The sequence below is a fragment of the Condylura cristata genome, unplaced genomic scaffold, assembly GCF_000260355.1.
Source record: "Condylura cristata isolate star-nosed mole 26May11 unplaced genomic scaffold, ConCri1.0 scaffold00003, whole genome shotgun sequence".
Taxonomy (NCBI): Eukaryota; Metazoa; Chordata; class Mammalia; order Eulipotyphla; family Talpidae; genus Condylura; species Condylura cristata.
The window spans coordinates 32,031,907-32,058,076 of NW_004567104.1; the positions used below are offsets into that span (position 1 = coordinate 32,031,907).

General features: G+C 47.1%; 1 protein-coding gene across 2 annotated transcripts in view; it reads left to right on the forward strand.

Annotated features, from left to right (window-relative positions):
• Positions 1–26,170, forward strand: part of MYLK (myosin light chain kinase) — a 236,412-nt gene that overhangs the window by 162,797 nt on the left and 47,445 nt on the right. For both annotated transcript variants that reach the window (XM_004675148.2, XM_012733783.1), the window contains 2 exons: positions 949–1,065; positions 9,831–9,917. In XM_004675148.2, coding sequence (XP_004675205.1) covers positions 949–1,065; positions 9,831–9,917 — 204 coding nt within the window. The remainder of the gene's footprint in view (positions 1–948; positions 1,066–9,830; positions 9,918–26,170) is intronic.

Sequence of the window (26,170 nt, forward strand, 5' to 3'; positions counted from 1 at the left end):
CACACACACACACACACACACACACACACACACACCCCTGCCTGGCCCAGCAGGCTCAGTCCTTAGCTGGCCTCAAAACACACCCCAAGGGAAACCTTTCAAGGGAGTTCCCCAGAGAAGGAGCCAGGCCTGGGATGAGAGAGCTAACATGGCCAAGGACCAGACACAGGTTTCTGTGTGTGCGCCAGGCCTGGCTCCTCCTCAACCAAACAAGAAGAGGTCTGAGGGAGGGGTAGACCTGGGTGAGGGTTCGGGACAGAGGACACTGTGCCCCTCTCTGCGGGGACCAAAAGAGAGGCAATGCCAAGTACCTCTCTCCCAGCCCAGTGCCTGCTGTTGGCCACAGCTCTCAGCTCAGTTACTGTTCTGGAAAAGCCAAATCTGGAGTCCCAGACTAGTCACCTCCTCCCAAAAGATCTTCCCTCAGGCCAGTCCCTTCTCGGCAGAGATTCCTGCTCTCTCCATCTACCTCTCTGTCCAAAACTCCCTTTTCTGAGCTGCATTCCCAGCATCGCTGCTGTAAGCTGGGCAGAGCTTCCCCACCCACCACTGTTCCTCACACAGGTCTGTACGCCGGCGCCTGATAGCTACTTACCTGTCTTAGTGACATCCCAGTGTCTGGGGTCTATGTCCATGTGATCCTTCTTTGGAACTGAATATTCTCCAAAAGCAGAGATCATTTCTCTGCCTCCTGTACTTTCCCATTATGTCTCCATAACAGAACTCTCTGGAAGGGGAAAGGGTACCAGAGGGATGCTTAAAAATCAATTATTGCGGACCTAGGTTATCAGCAAAAAATACCCTGGCTTTGCTGGGAAGGAGGGTGAGTCCCCAAGGCCTCCCAGAGACTGCCCGTGTGACTGACACCTGCTATGCCCTAGGATGCAGGTCAGGTATTACCCGAGGCCACACCCAGACCACTCACCTGTTCTTCCCCTTGCTCCCCAGGCTCATGCTGCTCTGTCTCCATCGAGAAGGCACTGCCCGAGGATAGAGGCCTGTACAAGTGTGTGGCCAAGAACGCTGCTGGCCAGGCCGAATGCTCCTGCCAAGTCACTGTGGAAGGTAGGTCATGCCCACCCACCACTGCCTCACGTGCAGCCCCATTACTCGGCCCGCCTTGCCCTCCACACCTGAACAGACTGCGTCCAAGGCTGCCATTCGCACCCAAAGCATTCGTTTTGTGGGTGTGAAGTCAACTGTTATAAAATGACACAGGAAGGAAAGGGGGGGCCCTGCTTGAGGGTGTATGCGACCTCTCGCCCCACCCCCACTGGAGGCAGGCTGCCATCTTGTCAACCCCCCCATTCCCCCTCAGACCTGACCCCTGACATGAAGAACCTTGCTAAGCAGGAAAGCCTTGGCACCAGACAGGAGGAGACAGACACACCCACAGGAAAATGACCACATAGTATCTTACAAGCCACAACAAAGAAGTGTCAGTGCGGGCAGGACAGACCAAGAGGAGAGCGCAGAGTGGGGTCTATGTGGGGAGACTTCCTGGAGGAGGTGAGTTGGGGCTGAGTCTTTGGGGACAGGGGAAAGGGCCACGCTCAAAAGGGATAAAAGTAGTAACAGTAACAGAGGGAGAGGAGAAGACCGTGGGAACAGAGGCCTGCCTGCAGTCTCCACGTGAGGAAGGGGCAGCCCCCCTGGGAGGGGTTGGGGTTTGTCCTGGAGAAATGCAGGTGGTATATACAGGACTCTCCTTTCACCTCTATGTGGAGTTTAAAATGAGAGACAGGGCTGTAGAACAAGCCTTCTGGTGGTTTCGGCATGCTCTCTCATTTTACAGGAAGGAAGAGGGTCCTGCATGAGATTCACTGGCCCATTGGTGCCCAGTCAGTGCGGGAACCCCTGAGCCTCACAATCCGGCCCTTTACTGTTTCATTATTTGCTTGCCTAAAGTCTAAAGAGAGGGTTTTGAGAAAGCAATTCCTTGCCCTAGAAACGACAGGTTAGTAGCTATTATTGACACATTTGAAACGAATGTCCAAATAAGGCAACTCAAAGACTAGCTTTGTTCTTCTGACTCCTGAATCTGATCACTTGGATTCTAAAATTCTAACCTGTTTTACTAGTGTCCCACATTTTGCCTCCTTTCTGGATTACATCAATTCACTTCCTAATCACAAAAGCTGGTATCCATGAAATGGAATGAATATGAGAAAAGAAGAGGAAGTGTTAAAAAAAAAAAATCTTTAAACACACAGTGGAAACTCAAATCCGGTTGTCAACAGTCATCAGGAAAGCTGAAATTGTTGCTGATGTGTGTGTGTCTCCCTGGACTTCAGTGAATGTGTATTTACCACAGGAGACTGAGTGTCAGAGAGCAGATTTGACGGATTGAGTGTGTGGTCAGAGAGGGGGCTTGAAACATGTGTTCTGAGGCTCGTCATAGATGTCTGTGTGTGACCTGGACTGTGGCCAGGTCAGAGTCCAGCCTCCTGCTGTACAGGTGCTACAGGTGATGAAATAGTCAAGTTCTGGGACTTGATCCTGGAAGTCTGTTTCTTACAGGCCACATTTGGAAGCCCTGGGTTCCAGCCAAGGAAGCCCAGCCTGCTAATGAGGCTGTCTGATTTCGGGACCCCTCTCTCTTCTTTGAGCCTATTTACATAGTTAGTTGAAGGCAGGACAGCTCTTCATTTTCCTTATCTGAAAATGTCAGCACCTTTGGGGAAATAACAAATGGTTTATTTTAATACCAAACCGTTTGCTTTCCCCACAGCATACTTTGGGGAAACAGACTCTGCAACTTACAGGGCGTTTTCACTCATACATTGCTCTCCTTTGAATAGATTGCCTTGCTCTGTCCACTGATCTTGATGACCATCATTATTTATCTTTAGTTCCATAAAGGCATCCTGCAAGGTTTGGCCTCTGGCTGAAAATTGGGAGCAGGGCCTGAGGAGAAGAGCTAGCAAAGGGGTGAGGGAGGCCAGCTGAGATAACAGAACTGACTCTTCCATAACTGAGCTTTATTTTGTTTGGTTTAGTTTGGGTTTTTCAGAGAGTAAAAGGGCAGTCCCATCAACACCCACTCTTTTCCCTGTTGCTATTCTTGGAGATATGCATGTCCTGCATGGGGGTGGGCTTCTTCCCACATTTCACTTTATTAGCTCTAGCTAAACAGTAAAGGACTGCAGTTTCCTTTACAACTGCCTGCCCATTTTTCAGACCTTTTCTCTCTTGTGCTCCACTCAGCTGATTAGTCCTGTCTTCATTCTGTCCCTGATCCTCTCAGCAACTCCCACTCCTTAAGGCAACTCCCTTAGAAATTCCAATGGGTCCATGCTTCCTTGAAATTATAGGCCAAAGCTTGCATATCTTGAGCTAGAGCATTTTTCTGAATAAAGTCCATATTTTTTCATCAAATTCTCAAAAGGGGTTATGAATTAAAAATACATTGAAGAACAATATGCCCTCAGCAGTCCTTATGACTGAACTTTCAAGCCCCTCGTATGTGGGGTCTTCTAACCTATCTCTACCGACAGCTGCCTGTATCCCTCCCAACGAGTGGTGAGGGTCTTCTCCACTGGAGCTGGAGACCACAGCTGACCCAGACATCAGGCTGGCTTCTCCATGCCACTTAGCAGAGCTGGCCCTGTCCCCTGCCAGTCACTATCACTCACATAGCTGTTGCCAAAACTATAGGTCTGTGGCCAACATAACGATAGTGCAAGACCTCATAGAAGTGCTTCTGATGCATTGGCTCTTCTGGATCAGCCACACTGCCGTCTCCCTCTTAGAGTAAAGACAAACGGAGGTCGTCCATATAAATGCAGCATATCTGGCTATTTTCATCCTGCTATGTGGCTCTTTACTCTAAAAAAGAAAGCTATCATATATACAGTCTTGATTCTGGTCTCACCTTCCTTCCATGTACAACAGAAGGCAAGAGTTCCCTTGTGTCATAGAAAGAAGCAACCTAGAATGGGTGAGGACTGGCAAGAAAACTCACCCTGGAGGAGAAGAGGCTGACCTTCAATGCCTGCTGTGGTCATTTTTAGTTTATCCAACAGCTGGGCAGGATATCAGTCTCAATGAGAAAACTCATTGTGGATCAACAGCCTTCCAGGTCACCCAGGCAGATGATGAAGCGTCACTGATTCTGAAGCCCCTGCCCTCCGAACTGCCCAGCACTGGGATTTACAATGAGTTACCCTGGCAGGACTGGAACCCAGTCTTAACCCAGCCTACACCTCCCCATGGCCAATGGCCTCCCAGTAGTGACTACCGTGCTATGTCTACTCTGAGTGATTCCTGTCTCCGTTAGCGTCAGCCCTTCCTGCTGGGAAGTCCTTCCATGTATGCTCTGAGTGGCTTGTTTCCTCTCATTTGAGGTGGTGAGAGGTGAGGAAACAAAGCCCTTTATAGGCCAAAATTCTAACATAAGTTTGAAGTATGTTCTAACCTTATTGCATCCATTGGCTTGTTCAGTGCTCCCAAGATACCCTTCCCCAGTCTTCCTGGCTGAAGGCATCCAAGCTCCCCTACAGTGAGATCAAGGGCTTGGTCACCATGAGGACCGAGCATTCGTGTGGTGCAAGGTCATGTTCCAGTGGGCACCAACAACACCACTCACTCAGCAAACATGGGACTCAGGCTCTGCACCAGGGGCTGAGGCACAAGCTGTGAAGAAAACAGGAGTTCTTGCTGTCAGGGACTTTCATTCTACTGAGGGAGAAATGATAAGGATACAGATAAGCAGATAACAGGATATAACCCCTGGTGATGTCATGTGCCATGGCGAAAGGGCAATAAGGGAAGGAATGCAGTGGTTGGAGGGCTGGATCTGAGTCTTCTCTGAGGAAGTAACATCTGATCAGAAACCTGAGGGGAGTGAGAAAGAGTCCGGGGAATGGTGAGAGCCCAGTTTGCACTGGCACTGTGCCTGCAGCACTCCCAGAGTGCCAGCTTGGCAGAACTGTGCAAGGTCACTCTGCCCTCAGAGTGGCAGGAAGTGGGACTAAGGAGGACCAGAGAGAGGATCCTCCAGGCCATCCATGTGCGCTGAGGCAGGACACTGGACTTAATTCTGAGTGTGGTGGGCCAGCACGGAACATTGTAATGTACCACTCAGAAGGCTGTATGGTGACCAGGCCCAGCTGGTGTAAGAGGGGGAGCAGGAACACCATGTGGGAGCTGTCAGCTCAGGCAGGAGATGATGCAGCTTGGACTCCTCGAAGTGGTGGGAGATGAGCAGATTCGGAATCTCTTTTGATGGTAGAGTTGATGGGGTTGGTTGATGAATTGGAAATGGAGAGAGAAAGGGAAGTCAAAGGTAGCTCTTCGTTTTCATGGGGAAGCTCAGGTCAGTGCTGGCACTTCCTACTGAGGCCAAAATGCAGTTTCCAGCAGGCAGAGTCGAGATGCCTGTCAGCCATCAATGGGCACAGTTGCAAGGCAGGCGGCTAGCTGACACTGGAGTCAGGGGAGTCTGAGTTGGAGGATACGTGAACCCATACACATCTGGGGCCATTTGATGCCCTGACATTAAATGAGGTGGATGTGGCTGGAGGAGGGGAGGAGGCAGCCAAACAGAGAGAAAGAAGGCTGATAGAGGCCTGCAAGGAGTCTGGGAAAGAATGTCCCCCCCAGTGAGACAGGAAGAAATCCAGGAGAAAGGAGCCAAAGGTGACCCTTCGGGTAAGAAGGGAATGACGGATCCATGTGTAGATGCTGGTGCCAAGTAATGAGGAGGAGACCTCACTGGCCATTGGATTTGGTACCACAGGGGTTATTGGTGACCCCAACGAAGGCGTATAGGGGGGATGGGAGAAAGCCTCATATGAAGTGTACAGAGACTGAGTAGCCTGTTGAAGGTCAGTGGCTGGTAGCAGCTGGGAGAGCAACTAGACCTTAAACCCACGCCTGAGCTCCTCACACCCTCAGCCACACCACCACGGCCACTTCTCGCTGTGGCTACACTGATTTTCATCCACCCTCTTGTTGGCCTCGGTCCTGCCATATCCTGAGTCTGCTCCCACTTTCACATTTGTTTTTTATATTATCACAGGCAGTTAGTGTGTATTCATTTGAACTAAATAAAATTGCTGTTTGTGTAGGCCCAAAACACTTGAATGTTGGCAAATGGTACCGCTCTCTGAAAATACACAGAGAGCTTTTAGCCTCACCCCAGCCATACGAAGCACCTACTAATTACTTTGCCTCATTCAATCCTCTGTTGGGGTGTTGTTATTTTCCTGGTGAAGCTGGTAAACCTCAGAAGGTTCAGGAACTTGTGCAAGGACTCAGATTCACCCAACAGCAGCACCAGAAAGGAGCTGTTTCCTGACCAGAATTTGCTCCCTCCCCATTCTGCCAGCTTGCTGCTTGCTCTCAGGCGGAGAGGGAAGGCAGTCCCTCTGCCCTGCCCCTCACGGGGCTCCTAGGAGGAAGTGCAGACTGCTCCCTGAAGCCTGGCTCCCCCTGCCTGGGGCTAGAGCTCAAGGAGTCAACTTGTTGGTACAGAGAGAAGAGAACAATGCTGTCTGGAGGGCTGAGTCCAGAGCTAACTCAGGAGTGGAAGGGTGAAGCATTGTCCATATAAGGACACATTTTCCTCTCTATGGAGAGGCCCCCCACCTCCGCACATGTCCATCTTCCCCCCACTCCCATGTTTCTTTGGGGACACAACGGAGGCCAGCAAAGGATGCAAGCCCTGGGACCCAGACCTAGAAATGGAGTTCATTTTCATCACAAGCAGTTTAAAATAGATAGCAAATACAAGCTGGCCTTAAGCTTTTATTACTATTATTTTTATCCCCTGGGCAGCCACATGAGCACAAGGCTGGTTCTGATTAAGCAGAGGGTCCTTCCAGCCTCCTCTCAGCGGTTCTCACAGAGGTTTAGTGGCTCAGCACCCTGACCCTGGGCGTCCCACAGTGCAGGCACAGCCCGAAGTTGGGGTGGTGGGGCCATGGGGCCTCATCCCACCCCTGTGGGACTCCATACTGGAGGTGTGCCTGCTTTGAAAGGGAAACATGAGGCCCTTTCCCCATGGTCAGATGGAAAGATAAGGCACATGGAACTTCTCAAAACAAGCCTGAAAGGGCATCACGGGGTAGTTTACTCACACTTCAGGGGAGAGCCAGCACCCAAATCTGAGGCAGGGTGTAGAGGCAGGACACATGCGGATAGGGGCCTGTGGGGCTTTCTGAAAGTGAAGCCTCTGCCTCAGACTTGGCAGACTCAGAGAAGGCGGCAACTCGCGAACAGAGGCTGTATTGGGGTAAATGATCATTTTTCTACTCTCTTGGGCACTGTGGCCTGCATTTTTTCCTTGGAACCCTCTAACACTTTGAGATAGAGAAATCCTCTTTGTACAGCGGTGCAGTGGAGAGATACATGGGCAGTTGAAATTTTTGCCTGTTATCGCAAGATTTTTGATAAAACCAAAACTAGAATCTCCTCTCTCAGGCTTTATTCTAATGATGCATGACAGCAAAGCACAGCCAACCCCACGAGGAAATAAGGAATCTCAGCCCCTAGCTCCTAGCTTTCAGTAGCCCTGGAAGAGTGGTCACTCTCACTCTTGGCTGGTTTAAGCCTGAATTCACCCATCAGTTAAAAAACCAAACAAACAAAAACCCTGAACCTTCTTTGTTTCCCTATTCCTGTGATGCTCGGGAACTCACCTGGAGAGAGGCCGCAAGGAGTGTTGAGGGCCAAGGAAGTCAAATCTATCTGTACAGACTCTGCCCTCCCCTTTTCATCCTTAAAAGGAAAGAAAACAAATTCTTGGTGATTTAAATTGTCATTGGTACTTGTGGAAATGCTGATTTTGAAGGAGGGGAACTGGGTAGGACCCAGGACAAAAAAATCACAGACTTACCTCACCCTCCTGGTCTCTAGTGCCTTGGTCCCCAAATATGGAGGAAAATCACTAACAGGTTTTCTTGTCTCTCTTGGAGTAATCCAGGAAGCCCTCTCTATGCCCCCACTCTCACCATCCCCCCAATACTTACAGACACACACACACAGAGAAAGAGCCTGAGCTAGGAACCTAGGAGTTTTTAATCCCTAGGAGTTTCAATGTTCTTGACATCCAGGCACCAGACCAGACCAATTAAACAGGATGGCAGGGAAGAGTGGCAGAGATCGCTAGGTATAGGTGTGCTCATGTGCAGCCAGAGTTGAGAATCAGAGGTCAACAAATAGGTATTGAGGATTTTGCAGTAGCTGAGAGTGACCCCCGGGGCTGCTAGTCCGCACGCCCTTGGTGTGTGGGTGACTCCTTGAGGAGACCAGGCATGGGATCTGGATGGCAGGGGCCCTGACTCACCACGTGAGGCCCCTTTGCTTTTAGGAAGATGTGGGATAATGCCCCCTGTGAAATGGAGGCAGGGCAGGGGCTGGGTTATCAAATCCTGCCTGAAAGGATTTCTTCCAGCTTTGTTTCCTTATCCTCACCCCTGCCATATACTGTGTGGAAGTTGTACTTAAGGCCCTCAAGGAAGCACTCCTGTAGTTATATGTGTACAGCTTCTGGCTGTCTCTGGTGGGGGGTTGCCCCCACCACTCTGGAGGCCTGTGTGCCTAGGAGCTGCTGGTGAACCTGGACAGTGTCCACCTCAGCCTCACCTGGGTCACCCAAATAATGGGTTTTAGGTGAGAGGGAAGTCTGACAGGTGTGTATTTATGCAGGTAGATTGTATTCAGGAATAGAAAGAGGACCCAAATGCCTCCTAGAAAGAGAAATGCACCCATAGGGGTGCTAAGAGTCCATGTACTAGGGCAGTATATATCCCAGCCCCTAGTTCTCTGCTTCCCACGCCCACCCCAAAGCCCCAGGCACTCAGCCTGAGAGACAACAGTGTGCTGGTGGACACGGCAGCCCCATACTGGGGTGGCAGTGAGCAGGCCCTTCCTCCCCAGCGGAGCCACAGGAATGTGGCCAAAGCCTCTGCTGGAAAGTCCCACCCACTCCTTCCTCCTCTGAGCTTCCTCTGTTCAGAGCAGGAAAAGGATGGACAGGAAGAGGGCTCTGAGGGGAGCCTTCCTCCCAGTGTCCCTGAAGGGTGTTCTTTTGTGGCCAAAATGCTGGACCACAGCGATAGCCACTCAGCCAGCTGCTGCTCACTGTGTCCCCTGGACGTTGTGGTTTCCCCAAAGCTTCCTAAGTCTAATCTCATTCAGGGCTAGTGAGGTCCTTTTCCTCCCACGCTGGCCCAATACCCTCTTACCTTGTAGCCCCAACAAGAAAGGCTCTCTCTGGCATTTTCCAGAAGGAGGTAGGGAAGAGGCGTAAAGAATTGTGCTCCCCCACTCAATGTTTCACGTCTGCCCAGAAGGGTCCCCGGATTTGTTTGGCGAGGGAGAGCAAAAGCCCCCAGGATGGGTCCAAGGCCGAATCTAGATGGACTGAAGTGTGCTGGCCTTCATCTGGCCTGGAGGTCTTGACAACCTGATTGTCAGTGCCCATGTGTGGAAGGAAGTCAGAGAAAGCAGAGATGCACCCCCCTGTAGACCATGAGCTCAGGGCAGGGACCCTCTTTTGTCCTTCCTCTGTGTGAGAGGTCTCTGCACAGAGCAGGCTCTTGGAAATCCAGATCCTTGTTGGGAAAAGATGGGGAGAGGCGAGCAGACCTTCACACCTGCAGCGTGTGATTCCTGAGTTGAGTCTGGCTGCAGAGGGGAAGCCGGCCCATCCGTGCTCTCATGTGGAAAGGTGACCCGACCACAGGTGCGCCCTTTCAGTGGGCCCTGGGGACCCTTGGAGTGAAACAGGGAGTGTGGTGGCTATCATGCTGAAGTGAGATTTTTATTGCTCATTTCCTTGGGCAGCTGCCAACTAATGTTTACTGCTACCTGTTTTGTTCCAGATGCTCCTGCCAGGGAGAATGCCAAGGGCCTGGAGATGAAAGCCCGGAAGCCCAAGAGTTCTCTTCCTCCAGTCCTGGGAACAGAGAGTAAGTACCTGCCCAGCTTTCCTAGGCATTAGGCAAGATACCCAGGAGTGAGGGTTGGCAACATAGTCCTTTGCTTCTTTACCTGAGCTCTTTGATATCTGGCCTCTGCCCATACCCCAGAATGGCTCTGGAACTCCTGGTGAGACTTACGCCTTCCCCCAGCACCCAGCGGTGGTACACGTCTTGTTTGTCCTCCTTCCTATGTCCACTGTCGGCTCACTCCACCCTTTCCACTTCTCACCACAACCTCTGTGAGCTTCTCCTGGTCTCTCCCAATTGAATCTGTCCTGCTGGGTAGTGGTCTAAACAGCTGTGGTATAAACAGCCAAGGGAGTGTCTCCTATAACTCTGGATCCATAGCTTCCTCCTTTTGATCTTGACTTCCCCCAGGGCCCAATTCTCTATCAGGCTCCATGCAGAAGGCCCACAGAGCTTTTATAGTCCACAAAAATATTTTGATATCTTATATAATTAGGAAAAAAAATTCTTAACTCAAAAGAAAATGCCTTAATCCATAATATATACTCATTTTATACCAATGCAGCTGTGAAATATAATTACATGTGTATACATATATATCTATAAGCACATGTATAATATATATACATACACACATATGTTTTATATGTGTGTATATCTATTACACGCACACACTACACACATCTATATATTTTAATAGAGGAAGGGCCTGGAGCTCACAAAGCCATAATATAACCCTGGCTTTTAGTGATTATTGGTCTAATTTTGTCAGAAATCCCAAATATTAATAGACGGTATGGGGTTGATTAACTATTCCTAAGACAGTCTGTGTTTTAAACAAACAAAAAGCAAGACCAGCTCTTATTTACCCAAACTAATAGAGGGAACTGATAGAGGTTGAGTCAAACACTGCTTCTCTTTTTCCGTTACAAGGCAGCATTCTATGACTTAATTTTATTCTCTTCTCCTCAAAACAACATATTTCCCTTCCAAGTGATGCACGTGGCTTCCTTGCACATACAGCAAGCAGGCCATGGGTGCATGCTCAGCCTTCAGCATGCCAGGCAACTGGAATTATAACTTCTCGTGGATGTTAAACCAAAATGGGGAGCTTCAGCTTAGTCGACATTTGATAAGTTGTTGGAAGTACACAAATAATTTTTTATATATATAACAGTTTATTTTTACATCATTTTGTACATTTTTTTCATCTCAATTGTGATCCCTGCGGGTTTCCCATCACAAAGTCACCTGTGTGCTGTCACCATAAGGAAGTACACAAATAATTTTAAGAAAGATCTGGTAAGAGTGAGTTAATTATTTTAGCTTCTAAAGGGATTTCTGGGGCTCATGTTCTGTTGGTTATGGGGCATTGTGAGAAGAGATGTGGGATCTTAGAAGCCCAGTGGTGAACTGGGGTCTGCCGTGGTTGGCCTCTCCTGGCACCGAGGCAGGAGTTGGTGTTGGACGCTGCGGTCGGCAGCCTCCTGACCTCAGCTTTGGCACTTCCATTCCAGTAAGACCCCAAGATCCCGAGGGAAGTGAGGTGGGGCAGAGAGCTGGGAGGAGAAAAACAAGCCCGAGACAGTGAGCAGACGCAGGACCTGGACTCTGCCCTGGGGAAACAAGGCTGCAGACCCCAAATCAGGTTGTGCCAGTCGTAGAGCAGAATCCCTGAACCCCAGCTGCATATGACAGTCACCTGGGGCCCAGGCTGATCAGATCAGATGTCTGGGAGTGGGAGCCAGCCTTCAGTATTTGTTTCAACTCTCAGGCCATGCCAGCGTGTGGTTGTTGGGGAGGGTGGGGGTGGTGGATCAGGTTAGAAACCAGCTGTTCCAGAGGGGAGCCTGGTCTCCTCCCCTTTCTCTATTAAGTGTTGAACTGCCTCTGGATTTCTCAAGCCAGGTCCCTGATAGCCCTATCACCTCATATTCTTCAGGAAGGAAGCAAGATGCTCTGCAGTGTAGCTGCTGGAAGCCAGGGTTCCTAACTCTCAAGAGGGAGCAGGGAATGGGGTCAGCTACATAGGGGTAGAGTAGGACTGGCAAAAAGTCCTTTCTATCACCAAGCCCTTTATCACTTTAGCAAACCAGCACATTTGCAATTCAAGCAGATCTGTCTGCTGAAAGAGAGTTTCGCTGTATAGAGAGCCTTTCAGTTGTTCTTACAGACAGTTGTCTTTTCCCCAAAGGAGTGTGAGCATGCTCTCCATGTACAGTGATGACCACTGAGTGTCCCAATATCCAGCCTGCTGCCTTTCCTCCAGAGCGCTGGGACATTCTCTGGGTGATTCCAGTTGCCCCTGCACCTGCTTACACAGGTATCCTTCGGAAACCTGCTGAGTTCCCTGGGAGCCTCCAGGTCACCCTGGTGCTGCCTTTCCAGACGGCTCCTGAGAAGCGATAGGAAATGAAGAGGGTGTCTTTTAGGTCTGCATTGCCCAGTTTTCTTGCCTCTTTGAGCTAATTTATATCTTTACTAATTATATAAGTTTAATATGCATGCATCCTGTTTAAAACATTTTAAGCAGCATAAAAATGTACCACATACAACTTGAAAGCCCTCTTTCATGTATACCCAGTTCCTCCCACCTCTTCAAATATATCCACAATTACTTTTTTCTGTGCATTTACATGTACATATGCAAATATGTCATGCAATCTACACCCCTCTGTACCTTGCCCTATCTGTTAGCATTGCAGCCCCGGACCTCTCTGATTCCATGAGGAAGCCCAGAGACCTGGGTCTAGCTATGTATGTGTATTCATTTTTGTCAACAACTGGGAAGTACCAGGAAAGTCATCTTTCCTACAGTGACCTACAGTGAAGGGAAGCTGAGGGCTTTTCTTGTCAAAAAGATCACGTCGAGGTCTTTGGTCCTTCCCCATGCGCATCCAGCTCAGGTCTTCTGAATAGTCTTCTGAATAGCTGTAGGTGTAAGTGTGGATGGCATTTGTCCCCACTGTGGCCTGAGAATCCTTGAGAGCTGGGCTGCTGCTGAGCATGGACAGTGTGAGGGAAAAGCCAAGTTCCCCAACCCAAGAGCCAGGGTGAGCGAAAACTGACAAAATGTAAGTTAACCTGCCAGAAACCAACTTACAAGCATGGGAGTGCGAAGGGAGTAGCTTGGGGAGGTGGGGGATGGTGAGGGAATTCTGGGCCAGGTTATGAAGGAGGAGAGGAATCTGGTTTGGTCAAAGAGGAAGATGGCATTGTCGTGTGGAGTGGAGGGAGAAAATGCAGACACCTGTATTATTCTGAGGGCCCCAGCTCACGGGACCATCCACTTGACAAACAAAACAAGTTTATTGCACACCCCTGCAGCTGTCATCATCTTAATCATTCAATTTGTGTCACTTCAGGCAATTCCCACTCAGCTGAGCTACAAATACTTGTTCCCATGTTACAGGTGAGCAAAACTGAGCCTCAGAGAACTCACTGTCCTGCCCAAGGCCTCCCAGGTGGTAGACTGTGAGGGCAGCCCTGATCCACACAGCCCTGCCCACCTGTGCCTTGCCGCAGGTGCGGGCTGTACTTCATGCTGTCCATAGAAGCCTGGCAATGCTGCCCACTAGGGGTGTGGAGGTCTGAGTGCCCGTGGAGCTAGGGGGAGAAGAAGGTGACCTTTGACATGTTCTCCTGGATCTTGAGACTGTCTGGGTTTTTCCTGCCTGCCTCTTAATAGGGATTCTTTTTATAACTTGATAAGTTTAAATTTGTAGGAAAGCTTTAAGGATGATACAAAGAACTCTTGTATACCATGAGATTCACCAATTCTTTAAATTTTACAGTTTTTTACATTGTTCCATTGATCATTCTCTATGTTTATATTCATATATACATTCACCACTTATCAGATAGTCTCGTTTATATATTTTTCACCATACATTATATAGATCACAATATATACCATGTGTTTTTTCATATATAGTCACCATTATCATGTATTCTCATGTTTTTATCATGTTATACATCAAATAGGTATAATATATACTGTGTACATATTCACACATATATTCACCATTCATCATTCAGATACAGATTTATGAATAAATTAGAAACGGGATTATGTATCACCAAAAAACATAGCCACGTTATTTAAATCAGGATGTTTAACATTTAACTAATACTGCATTCTAATCTGGTCTATTTTCAATTGTCCCGGTATCCTTTATAATTGATTTCCCCCATAAGATGGGAATTTAAAGCAGAACTCCAGAAGACCCTCCATCCCAGGGTGAGTCTTCTCCTCCTTTGGTAAAAGAACAGGAGAGAAGTACACAAGACTGGCAAGAAGCATCCAGGACTCCTCCACTTGAGATGAAGGGCTTTGGGGGTGCAGCGACACCCTGTGGGGTCTCTCTTTGCCTTTTGTTGTGCTTGGTTCTGGGGAAGTGCTCAGTCATAAAACTTACCGACAACCACTAGACACGAACAGGGACAGAGACTTCCTTCTTCCTCTCATTGAACAAGTGGCCTTGTCAAATCTCTTCATCCCTCTGGAACTGACTTTCTGTGACTGGCCCCCGGCTTTTTCCAGTTCCAGCATCAGGCCACCTAATGGTATGCTTTATTTCTTTTCTTTCTGAGCGATGCAGTTCAGTAAGCTTGGCTGACATGCCTCCTGGCATCTGATGTGTGAAGCATGGAAGCCAACTTGGCTAAAGTTCAAAAAGGCAGAAACATCCCAAGTAGGAGGCCTTACCTTAGGCCCAGCTTTAGTATATTCCAATTGGAGGGGATCTAAATGACATTTTGTGTGAAGGAGGAATTGATCGGGCTCAAGAAATGGTTTCAGAGGAAGGGCAATAAATCTTTAAAAAGAAAAGAAAGAAATGTTTTAGAAAATACAGCAGGCAATGCCAGCATGATCAAGGACTCTGGGACCCTTCCATCAGCTTGAAGCACTTAGGACCTTTCTTCCAAGAAGAGAGATAGCTGAGCACTGACAGCTTGTGATTGCAACCCAAGGACAGGAACCCGTGCCGAGCCATCTCTGAAACTTTAGTGCCTGGCCCAAACTAGGGTAATAATGAGTTTCTGATATTTTAAATCAGTTCATGAGGTCCCGTATGTTACAGTGTGTCACAGGCCTGTGCATCCTCTGTGCTGGGATTTGGGAATGACACAGGTGAAACATCCCTTTGTATTCCTTGATCTTGACCCAAGCTTCCTTTCTAACACTGGTAACTGGCTTCAGTCAGCAAGATGGATCATCCCAGCTTGTGATGGTTTAAATATTTTTTTCCTTTGGCCTTTGAAACCAAAAGTCCTGTCAACTTGAAAGTATCTTCAGAAGTCAAAAGCAGTGTTGAATTTTCCTGGAAAATTTCTCCAAGATCAATTTCTTCTTTTAAATATTGTCTCCAAATCATAGAAAATGTTGAAACCTGACAGGACTCCAAGGGCTGAAGCAGTTGAGATTTAGCCTCAAGCCTTAACAGTGAAAGAGGAGCCCAGGTTTCTGGGAGAAGAGTCAGGGTATTTTCATGAATGTCTCAAAAGCCTGCCCCAGCCCTAGTTACTCCACAATATTGACCTGTTACTGGTCTATGAAGATCCATGGGCCCTGAGCCCACCCTGTAGCTTCCCTGTGCCCTTGACTGCCACCCCGGGGCTGCTACTTCCAGCTTCTTGGGCAGCTCCTCCAGTGTCTCCCACCAGCCAGTCAAATGACAGGCTTTGCCCCCTCCAGGAAGGCCCACAGGATCCAGCTGAGCAATGAGGGCATTGCTGTCCAGCCACACTGGCTTTCTTTCACCACCATGCTGACTGTCTGTGTCCTGGGGGTTTGGGAATGAATGTTTGCAGTAACAAGGGGGAACAGTGTTCCTCTGGAATCTTCTGTGACAGCCTTTGCTGAGGGGATGTGTATAGGAATTTTGTCCAGAGGTGTTAATTGTGTAAAAAGACTGATATTTCTCCACAAATCTGCAAGGGCTCTCCTCTGGCATAGCCCTGAGGGTTCGGGCTCACTCCACATGAAACCCAATCCCAGTCCTTTTCAGGAATCTTTGGCAAAAGTTAACGCTGATTTTGGGAATTGTGAAGGGTTTGATATCTATTTTTAGTTAACTACCTAAAAAGGGAAATGTCCCCAGAGAAGCAGAGATTCAGGGACCTCCCTGTAACCAAGGCTATGCACGCTACCTCTCGAACTTCCTTTGCTTTCCATTATCTCAGACCCTTTTGACTCTGTGAGACCTGCCTTCAAGCTCTGTAACTATCTCCCAAATGTTTGCTCTGGTTTCTCTGCTCTGCTCATTTAAGGTATTCAGGAGAGAGAAGTCTGAAAACTTCTGTGGATGCTGACCTCTTCCTTCTCAGAGCAGAAGGCAGATTCTCAAAGGTTAGGGCTTGGGAAGGCTGGGGTAGAAGCAAAAGATGGATTATTCAGGCCATTGGAAGGCTGGTTTCCCTTGCCCTACCCCAGCTTTCTCAGGAAGCTTCTAAGAAGCAGAGATTTTTGTTTGTTTTTTAAGATTTGTTTACTTATTTATGCATACAGAACTGGGGTACAGGCCAGAGGTGCAGAGGGGTGAGAGGATTTACCAGAGACAGAGTAGGGAGCAGAACAGGTAGATCAACGAAGTACAGAGCAGCGGGTGGGTCAGGAGAGGTCTACTGCGCCATGTGGATCACCTCCAGGGCGGGGATCGAACTCATGCTGAAGTGGCTTTAGCTTCTTAGTGCTACACCACCAGGGAGGGCCCAGAAGCAGGGTTTTTAATCGTGAGTCTTCTCCCAGCCTCAGTTTCCCGTGTGGAGTGGAAGGCTCAGCACCTGGCAGCTGTATTCTAGGTGGTGACAAAGCAAGAGGTGTCTCTTTTTCATGGGAAATTACACCAGAATTCAAGGCCCAGGGCTTTATTTCTCAGCATGAGAATCCAGGAGTTGGGTGAAGTATTCTTGGGGTTCATCAGGTTAACAGAGACCCTCAAGGGTTTCAGTCATTCCTTTAATAGTTACGTTTTTCAAGCATACACCAGATACTGTGCTAGACACTGGGGATACAAAATGTGAACGAGGACCCCGTCCCCAGGAAGCTTGCTGTGGTTTATGCCTGTTGGGAGGGGCATGTTTCTGCAGTTGCAATATTTTGTGATTAGTCTTGAGATAGAACCACCTCAGAGGAGTATGGAGCCCACACAGGCAGGAGTGACATGCGAGCTGAGACTTGTCTGTAGAATCTATAAGAATCAAAGTGTTGCAGTCCAGGGCAGAGCCACCCAGAAGGTGAGGCACAAACCACCAGCAGCAGCAGAATTCCCTGGACAGCCAGGAATCTGTGTTTTTAGCAATCCCTAGAAATCATAATGCACACTCAGCTTTGAAAATCACTGATACTGAGCATTGGGAGCAGGAGTGAGGGTATCCCCAAAAGGAACAGTAGGAAAGAAGGCTGGAGATGAAAACTGGGAACACATCTCAAGGACCCTTGTGAGATGAGCTGAACTCCATCCTAAGAGGCCACTGAGAGTGTCCACAGTGGAGTGACAGCAGATTTGCATTTGAGAAAGAGCATTTTGGCCACAGAGGGGGCTGCATTAGGGTGAGGAGTGGGGCACCAGGGACCTAGAGGTAGTGCAATTTGTACAGAAACAGCGATGGTGGGACGTGTGCAGTGGCAAACTCAGGAAGTATTTAGTTGATGGAATTGGCAGGCTTTAATGATCGGACATGAGCAGGGAGAGGACCTTCAGAGAAACAGTTTGGGGAGAAGATTCTGGGTTTGGTTTTGGACATGTTGGGCTTACAGTTTGTGGCAATGGAGCTGACGGTCAGGAAGTAGAATGTTTAGGGATCTCCAGAGAGAAGTCTGGACTCCAGGGACAATGAGGGCAGTAGAGAGAGGGATGAAGAGGAACTCAAAGAACAGTTTGGGGGCTTCAAGAGCAGTGCTGTCAGAAGTGTGCTGCCCGAGGAGGGGACTGAGTTCCTCTTCGAAGGACCAGGCCCTGTGCCTGACCATGTGGTTAGAAACTGTCATGTGATTTGCAAGATTTCATTTTCCTTCTGGGGTATTTCTCTCTGACAATACCTTGTGCAGTGAATTTGGGGTACTGGAGAAGGTGATGAGAGTCAACTAGTTGACAGGATAATAAGTAACATGGCTGAATCCAGGAGAGAGAAAGTAGGTTAGAGACGGCGAAAGTGTTGCCTCTACTAAGGGCTGAATTGGCCGAAGGAGCTCAAGGTGCAGCCTGCGAGACTCGGTCTAGGTGTTAAGATAGAACTAACTGAGGAGCAGTGCAGCTTGCTAACCAGGAGAGGACAGAGCAGTGTTCGGGGGTAGGGGTTGAGGGAGGGGCTGGCATTAGGGCATATATTATAATGTATACCCTCTTTACAATGCAGCTTAACTTTTTACAGCAAATTTTATTAATTTTTTAATTCCCACACTTTGGTGTACTTTAATTATGCAGCTTATTATTTTAATTAATGGGCCTTTTCTTTCAGAAATTTTAGGTTGATCAAAAAAATTAAGGGAAAAGTGCACGCACCCGTTTGCCCTAGTCGTATTTTTTTTTTAAAGATTTATTTATTTGTACATACAGAACTGGGGTACAGGCCAGAGGCTCAGGGGCGGTGAGAGGCTTCACCAGAGACAGAGTGGGGAACAGAACAGGCAGATCAACGAAGTACACTGCTGAGGGGAGCAGCGGGCGGGCCAGGAGAGGTCTGCCACGCCATGTGGTCACCTCCGGGGCAGGCGGGAATCGAACTCATGCGGAAGCGGCTTTAGATTCTCAGTGCAGTGCTTTAACCCGCTGCACCACCAGGGAGGGCCCCACTTAGTCGTATTTTTTATCTTTACTTTTTTAAGTTGAATTTACAAAATAAACTATATGCAAGTCCAGCTACTATCCCTCTATAATCCACTTTATCCCTCCTACACTTGTAAGAAATCTTTTCTTTATTTTTTATACTTATTTAAGAATTTTTAAATTTCACCCCACCCCCATCCTGGGTGTCCCCTCGCCCCTTTTCTTTCCCCTCCCTTTCAGCCTCAGAGCCCTCAGGATGTCTATTGGTGTCCATTGGTTTGTTAAAGGGTTTGATGTGAATGAATTGTATGGAAATGTCCAGTGTTTGCTGTTACTGTCCCTAGTTTGCTGCACATAATTCTCCCACATTCCCTCCATTTTGTTGAAAATGTCTGCCTTTCACCCTTTCTTCTGGCTATATCACACTCCATGGTGTTAGACCCCACCTCTTCTTGAGTCAGTGCTCCATCAGTGAACAGGTAGGCTGCTTCCATGCCCTGGTGACTGTAAATAATGCTTCTAAAACATTGTGAAGATATGGGTTGTTGGGTGAGGGACCATATTCTCTGGCTTCATGGGAAGGACAGTGTCTTAAACCAAGGCCAGCTCTAGAGGCTGTGCCCACTACATTTCTGGAAAGAGACAGAAAACGATTTCAAAACCAGTCTTTGGGGATAAAGTAGATCACCAGCTAGGATAAGCAGGCAACAAGAAGACAGAGTTACAGGCTGGCCACCTATGGCAAGTCACTTGAATTTCGACACATCCATCCCCTTGTTCATGAAATGGAAACAGCGTGTGAAGTGCACTGCTTGTTTGGTTGAGAGAAGAGCCAAAGTAGAACAAGAATGATGTGACTGTGGGTTAGAAGCTTAAACCCCTGTGCCTGCTGCCCTATGAGAAATTGGGCTTGGGAATCAGGTGACTGTTTCCCTGTAAGCCTAGAACACAGCAGATGGTCATATGAAATATGTATAGGAGAGGCAATGGAACACTGCTAACATTTAGAACTGCTTTTACTCACAGAAAACAAACCAGTTTCAAATGCTAACTGATTCAAGCAGCAGAGGTTTCAACTTTATAGAACAAACATAAAGCTTTGGCCTCTGTGTGTTTAACTGTAACACAGAAAGATTGATATTAGTTTGGGCTCTACATCTAACCGCATAGGTTTGCCAGAGCTGCCAAGAATAGTGCAGGGCAGGACTTGGCCTCACTGGATTTCATGCGATGCCTCTGCCACCTCCCGTGAATCCTCGCCCACCATCCCCCAGGGCTGTCAGCCTCCTTCCTGGCCCCCCTGTGTCCACCCACAGTTGCACTAGTTTGCTTGGGCTGCCATAACAAAGTTCCATAGACTGGGTGGTTTAAACAACAGAAAGAGATTGTCTACACTTCTGGAGGCTGGAAGTTCAAGACCAAGATGTTGGCAGGCTTGGTGGCTTCCAAGCCTCTCTCCGTGGCTTACAGATGCTGGCTTCCTGCTGTGTCCTCTCACAGCCTTGCTTCCACGCGTGGATCCCAGTTGTCTCTCTGTGTGCAAGTTTCTTCTTCTTTATAAGGACACCAGTCAGTTTGGATGAGGGCCCACCAGCACTGCCTCACTTTAATTTAATCACCTCTATAAATGCCCCATCTTAAAATATATTCTGAGGTACTAGGGACCAGGGCTTCAATATACAAAGTTGGGTGGGGGGAGGACACAATTCAACCCATAAAAGGCTCTCTGCTTGGTTCTTCTGAACAGGCAGCTTTTCCTCTCCACAGGAAGGCACATCCTGGCTCTGATAGAAGTGTTCCTTCTTCCTACAAGGGCCTCTTCCAGTGGTACCCTCTCTCTTCCCAGTGTGCCTGAATGACAAAAGGCAGGAACTGCCTGACTGAGTCAGTCATGGGTGTTCCGTTCCCCAGTCGATCTCTACGCAGAGATCAGCCTTTCCCATGCACTTCCCTTCCCAGACTATCTCTGGGCTCCCCTTATCTGCTGAGTCCTGGCCTTCTGATTTGAAACTTGTACTCTTCTCTCTCACCTTGGAAGAAATCTTACACCCACATTTCTTTTCTCTCACTCTGTATTTCTTTGTCCCGTCACCTCTGAAATTCCTGACAGATTAGTTGACTCCCTACCTGTTCCCTCGAGAATCTCCTGTGGAGTGACTGTTGACCCCGCAGTCCCACTGAACCTGCCCTCAAACACTACCTGTCATATCTGAAGCCACATCCCAATTCCTGTTCTCCTCCTTGCTGGGTTGAAGTAAGTGATGGCCCTCCTACTAGTTCTTGGGGTCCCTCAACAGCACCTCCCCTTCACCCAAGCGTGAATATGGCGTGGGATCAGATCTTAGTCCTTCTCATCTTTTGCCGTGTTCTTTTCTCCAAAGAACTGACCCATTCCCAGTTTTCTTTATAACTGCATTTTTAAAAGATTTTATTTATTTATTTTTGTATGGAATAACTGTCAGGGAGGCCAGTGAGAGTATTCACCAGAAACAGAGTGGGGAGCAAAACAGGCAGATCTACTGAAATACAGTGCTGAGGGGAGCAGCAGCGAGACATGAGAAGTCTGCTGTGCAATATGTGGGTTAACTCCCTGGCCTGGAACCCAACTCAGGCCATAGAGGTGGACTTTTATGGTGGTAATGCTGAGACTTAACTCCTAGGCCACCAGGGAGGCCCTATAACTCATGTTTGATTCTGAAATGTTTCACTTCCAGTTTCCACCAGCCTCTCTCTAGAATTCTGATCCTGGACTTTTAGCCTACATGTAGATTAAATTCTTTCATCTGCCAAATTCACTTGGGCCAAACGCTTCATCTTTCACTACCAAATTTCATTTTCCATCAATAGAATTCCCCTCATTTATCAAAATCTCTAAGGCATTTTGGTGTCTCCTTTTTGTTTAACTCCTGAATTCTTTTTACTTTTTTGGTTTTTATTTATATATATTTTTTTCTGTTGTTTACCAAGACTGGACCTCATTTAGTTCCTCCAAGCTTATGCCAATAGTCTCCTCATTGGATATCTTGTCCACCAGGTGTTGGGAAGACCTACAGAGGCCCACCCGTAGGCCCCTGCTGTATGTTTCAGAACCCATTGTCCACCCAGGACACAGCCTAATTCTCAAACTTGACATTCTGGAGCAGCACTGTCCCATGGAACTTGCTGTGACGAAAGCAGCGCTCTGTGTCTACAACATGGCAGCCTAACCACATGTGATTCTCTAGCACTTGATATGTGACTGAGGAATTATATTTTTAATTTAAGTTTCACATTGTCTTCACATCACTGGCCTTTAGCCAGCCTACAGCTCTGGCCAAACTACACTAAATGTCACCAAGTTCTCAACGTCTAGCATCTTTCTGCGCCTGAGCTATCAGGCTTTTCTCTCCTCTCCAGCTCAGTGTTCCCCCAGCCCTCAGGTCCATCCTGGGCACCACCCCAGTCCTTCTTTTCTCTTCGACCCAGTGTCCATTCCTTTTCTTTCCATTGTAATAGCCATACTATGTTGGCTGGATAAAATTTAAGTTTTACTTTGAGATAACATATAAAATTTGAAAAATAAGTACAAAGTACAGATTCCTCAAATACTAACATTTTACCAAGTTCACTTTATCCTATTTTCTCTTATTTGTTGTTTTCCATCTCTCTTTCCCTCTATTAACCCCCCATCAGCACACACACACACACACACACACACACACACACTGTTCATACATGTATATTATTTTTTAAGTAAGTTGGTCACATGTATCCTCCATATCTAAACACACTGGTGTATATGTGCTAAAAACAAGGACACTATTTTATAAAACCAATTTAGGGATCAGCACACAAAATTAATATTGATATAATACTATCACCTAATTTATTGGCCTTATTCAAGCTTTTTCGGTTGCTCCACATAATGTCCTTTATTGTGAAATTTTACAAAATAGCCTTTCCTATGGACCATACCCCTTGCTATTTAAGCCCTATGGACAAACACTTCTTCTTCTATTTGTCTGGTTTTGTCCTCAGTACACGAGTCAGTCATATGTATGGGTTGGCATGTGCCTGGCACACAGAGGGCACTTGGCACATTTTTGTGAGGACAGGTGATCAATGTTGGTGACGGGGCAGGGTGGACTGGGTGGATGCAGGCCTTGCCTTTGCTTAACAGTGTAACCGGTAGCTTTGCTCTGTGGCCCAAGTTCTCCTGTGTGGGACAGCTGCCCTCCAGTCCTCAGATGGCTACCGGCACTTGCCCCATCTCACAAGGCACCGCTGATAACCCACAAGTTAAAACTAGCCTGTGGTCACAAGCAGCTCCATGCCTAAGCCAGCACACAGTGCTGCTTCTGTGTAGTCTACAGAGGCAAATCTTTCTGCTTAGCTATGCATTATACGTGCACAACTCACAACCTTGACCCACCCATTCACTTAGTCAACAGCTCTCAACAGCCTACTGTGTACCAAGCACATTGGGTATATGGCAGTGCGAAAAAAAAAAAAAAAAAAGGCCTGGCCTGGCTGCCCTCCCTGGTGGCACAGCAGGTTTAAGTGCAGCACTAAGAAGCTAAAGCTGCTTCAGCATGAGTTTAATCTCCTCCCTGGAGGTGACCCACATGGCGTGGCAGACCTCTCCTGTCCTGCCCGCTGCTCCCCTCAGCAGTGTACTTCATCCATCTGCCTGTTCTGCTCCCCACTCTGTCTCTGGTGAATCCTCTCACTGCCCCTGCACCTCCGGCCTGTACCCCAGTTCTGTATGCATAAGTAAATCAATCTTTAAAAAAAAAGAAAAAAAGGCCTTATTCTTAAAAAGCTTACACTTAAAGGGAGGAAAAGAACAGACAATAAATAAGTAAATAAATAGTTTGTTATATGGTGAGAAGTGCCATGGGGGAAGAATAATATAAAGTGTAGTAAGGAGAGCTAGGGTAGAGGTTGTTGATTGGTGTCGGATTATCAGAGATCTCTAACAATCTCTAGTAGTGACTTTTCTAACTTTTGTGTTTGTGTGCTCAGGTATAATTTATGTAGAACAAAATTCACCCTTTCTAATGTGCAAATCTGTGACAATCTAGACATGGTTCTAGGGTATGGGTGGAATATACACTTATCAAAGTGTGAAGCTGTACCCCTGAAATTATATAGTTCTGGAAGTCGATTTATGTAGTGGAAAGTCTATTTAAAAAGGAAAAACTTACATTGTTTCATTACCTCAAAACATGTTTCGCCATGCCCCTTGACCCTTCCACTTACCCACCTCTGAACCACCGATCTGTCCTCTGGCCTATGGCTTTGCCTTTCCCAAAATGTCATATAAATAGAATTGCAGTTGACCTTTGAAAAACTCTGCGGTTAGGGCAATGACCATGGCCACCCTTCCCCTCTCAACCCACCACCACCCCACCCCCCACAGTCAAAAAATCCACGTATAGCTTTTTTTCTTACACTGTTGTTGATTTTTGGACAGTGTTTGATTTCTCCCCTTAAGTGTGGTGCCAGCAATTCTCCCACATTACCCATGAACCATCACCACATTCCCTTGCGCTCTTCCCTCCCCTGTTTTGACCCCTCTCTCTTGCCCTCCCTTGCTGTCTGCCTCAAATCTATGGTCAGCTAGCAAGTTTTTTCTTTTTCCTGATCCTTTGTTTGGTTTCTCTATATCCCACATATATATATATATAAAACCCTCCGATATTTATCTTCTTCTTTCTGACTTATTTCGCTTAGCATAATCCCTTGAGCTCCATCCATGTTGCTGCAAATAGCATGAGTTTATCTTTTTTGATCCTAGGAATCTACCCAAAGGACACAAAAGCACTAATCCAAAGGAAACCTGCACTATTTTTATTGCAGCACTGTTTACACATACAACTTTTGACTTCCCTAAAATTTAACTAACTGCCTGCTTTTGACCAAAGCTTTACTGATCAGGTGAACAGGTTAGCATAGGTTTTGTATGTTATATGTAGTATATAAACTATGCACTTACAATAAAATAGCCAAAAAATATTAAGAAAATCGTAAGGGAAAGTGCTCTTATTGTACTACATATGTGTGTGTGCGTGCATGTGTGTCTATACAAGTGAACCATCACCACAGTCCCTTGCACTCTCTCCTCCCCTGTTTGGACCTCTGTCCCTATGTATATGTGTATGTCCATGTATACATACATATGTGTGTGTACATATATACATATATATACACAATATATACAACAAGTTGGCATTGTCTATTTATAAGAAAATCTTCCTATCAGTGGACCCTCGCAGTAAAACAATGTTGTTCAAGGATCAGCTGTATATATTATATAGTCTTGAGTCTGGCTTAGCAGAAGAGAAAAATAAATCACTGATTTGTGTTATATGATCCATGTTGTATAAATAAGTAATTTGTTCCTTTTTATTGAGGATTTTTCCTTTTCCTTTTGATTTTTGAAGTTACCACAATTTACCCTTTCTCCAATTGAGAGACATTTGGATAACTTCGAGGTTTTTTTTTTTTGTTTTTTTTTTAAAGATTTATTTATTTATTCGTACAGAACTGGGGTACAGGCCAGAGATGCGCACACACACACACACACACACACACACACACTGTTCATACATGTATATTATTTTTTAAGTAAGTTGGTCACATGTATCCTCCATATCTAAACACACTGGTGTATATGTGCTAAAAACAAGGACACTATTTTATAAAACCAATTTAGGGATCAGCACACAAAATTAATATTGATATAATACTATCACCTAATTTATTGGCCTTATTCAAGCTTTTTCGGTTGCTCCACATAATGTCCTTTATTGTGAAATTTTACAAAATAGCCTTTCCTATGGACCATACCCCTTGCTATTTAAGCCCTATGGACAAACACTTCTTCTTCTATTTGTCTGGTTTTGTCCTCAGTACACGAGTCAGTCATATGTATGGGTTGGCATGTGCCTGGCACACAGAGGGCACTTGGCACATTTTTGTGAGGACAGGTGATCAATGTTGGTGACGGGGCAGGGTGGACTGGGTGGATGCAGGCCTTCCCTTTGCTTAACAGTGTAACCGGTAGCTTTGCTCTGTGGCCCAAGTTCTCCTGTGTGGGACAGCTGCCCTCCAGTCCTCAGATGGCTACCGGCACTTGCCCCATCTCACAAGGCACCGCTGATAACCCACAAGTTAAAACTAGCCTGTGGTCACAAGCAGCTCCATGCCTAAGCCAGCACACAGTGCTGCTTCTGTGTAGTCTACAGAGGCAAATCTTTCTGCTTAGCTATGCATTATACGTGCACAACTCACAACCTTGACCCACCCATTCACTTAGTCAACAGCTCTCAACAGCCTACTGTGTACCAAGCACATTGGGTATATGGCAGTGCGAAAAAAAAAAAAAAAAAAGGCCTGGCCTGGCTGCCCTCCCTGGTGGCACAGCAGGTTTAAGTGCAGCACTAAGAAGCTAAAGCTGCTTCAGCATGAGTTTAATCTCCTCCCTGGAGGTGACCCACATGGCGTGGCAGACCTCTCCTG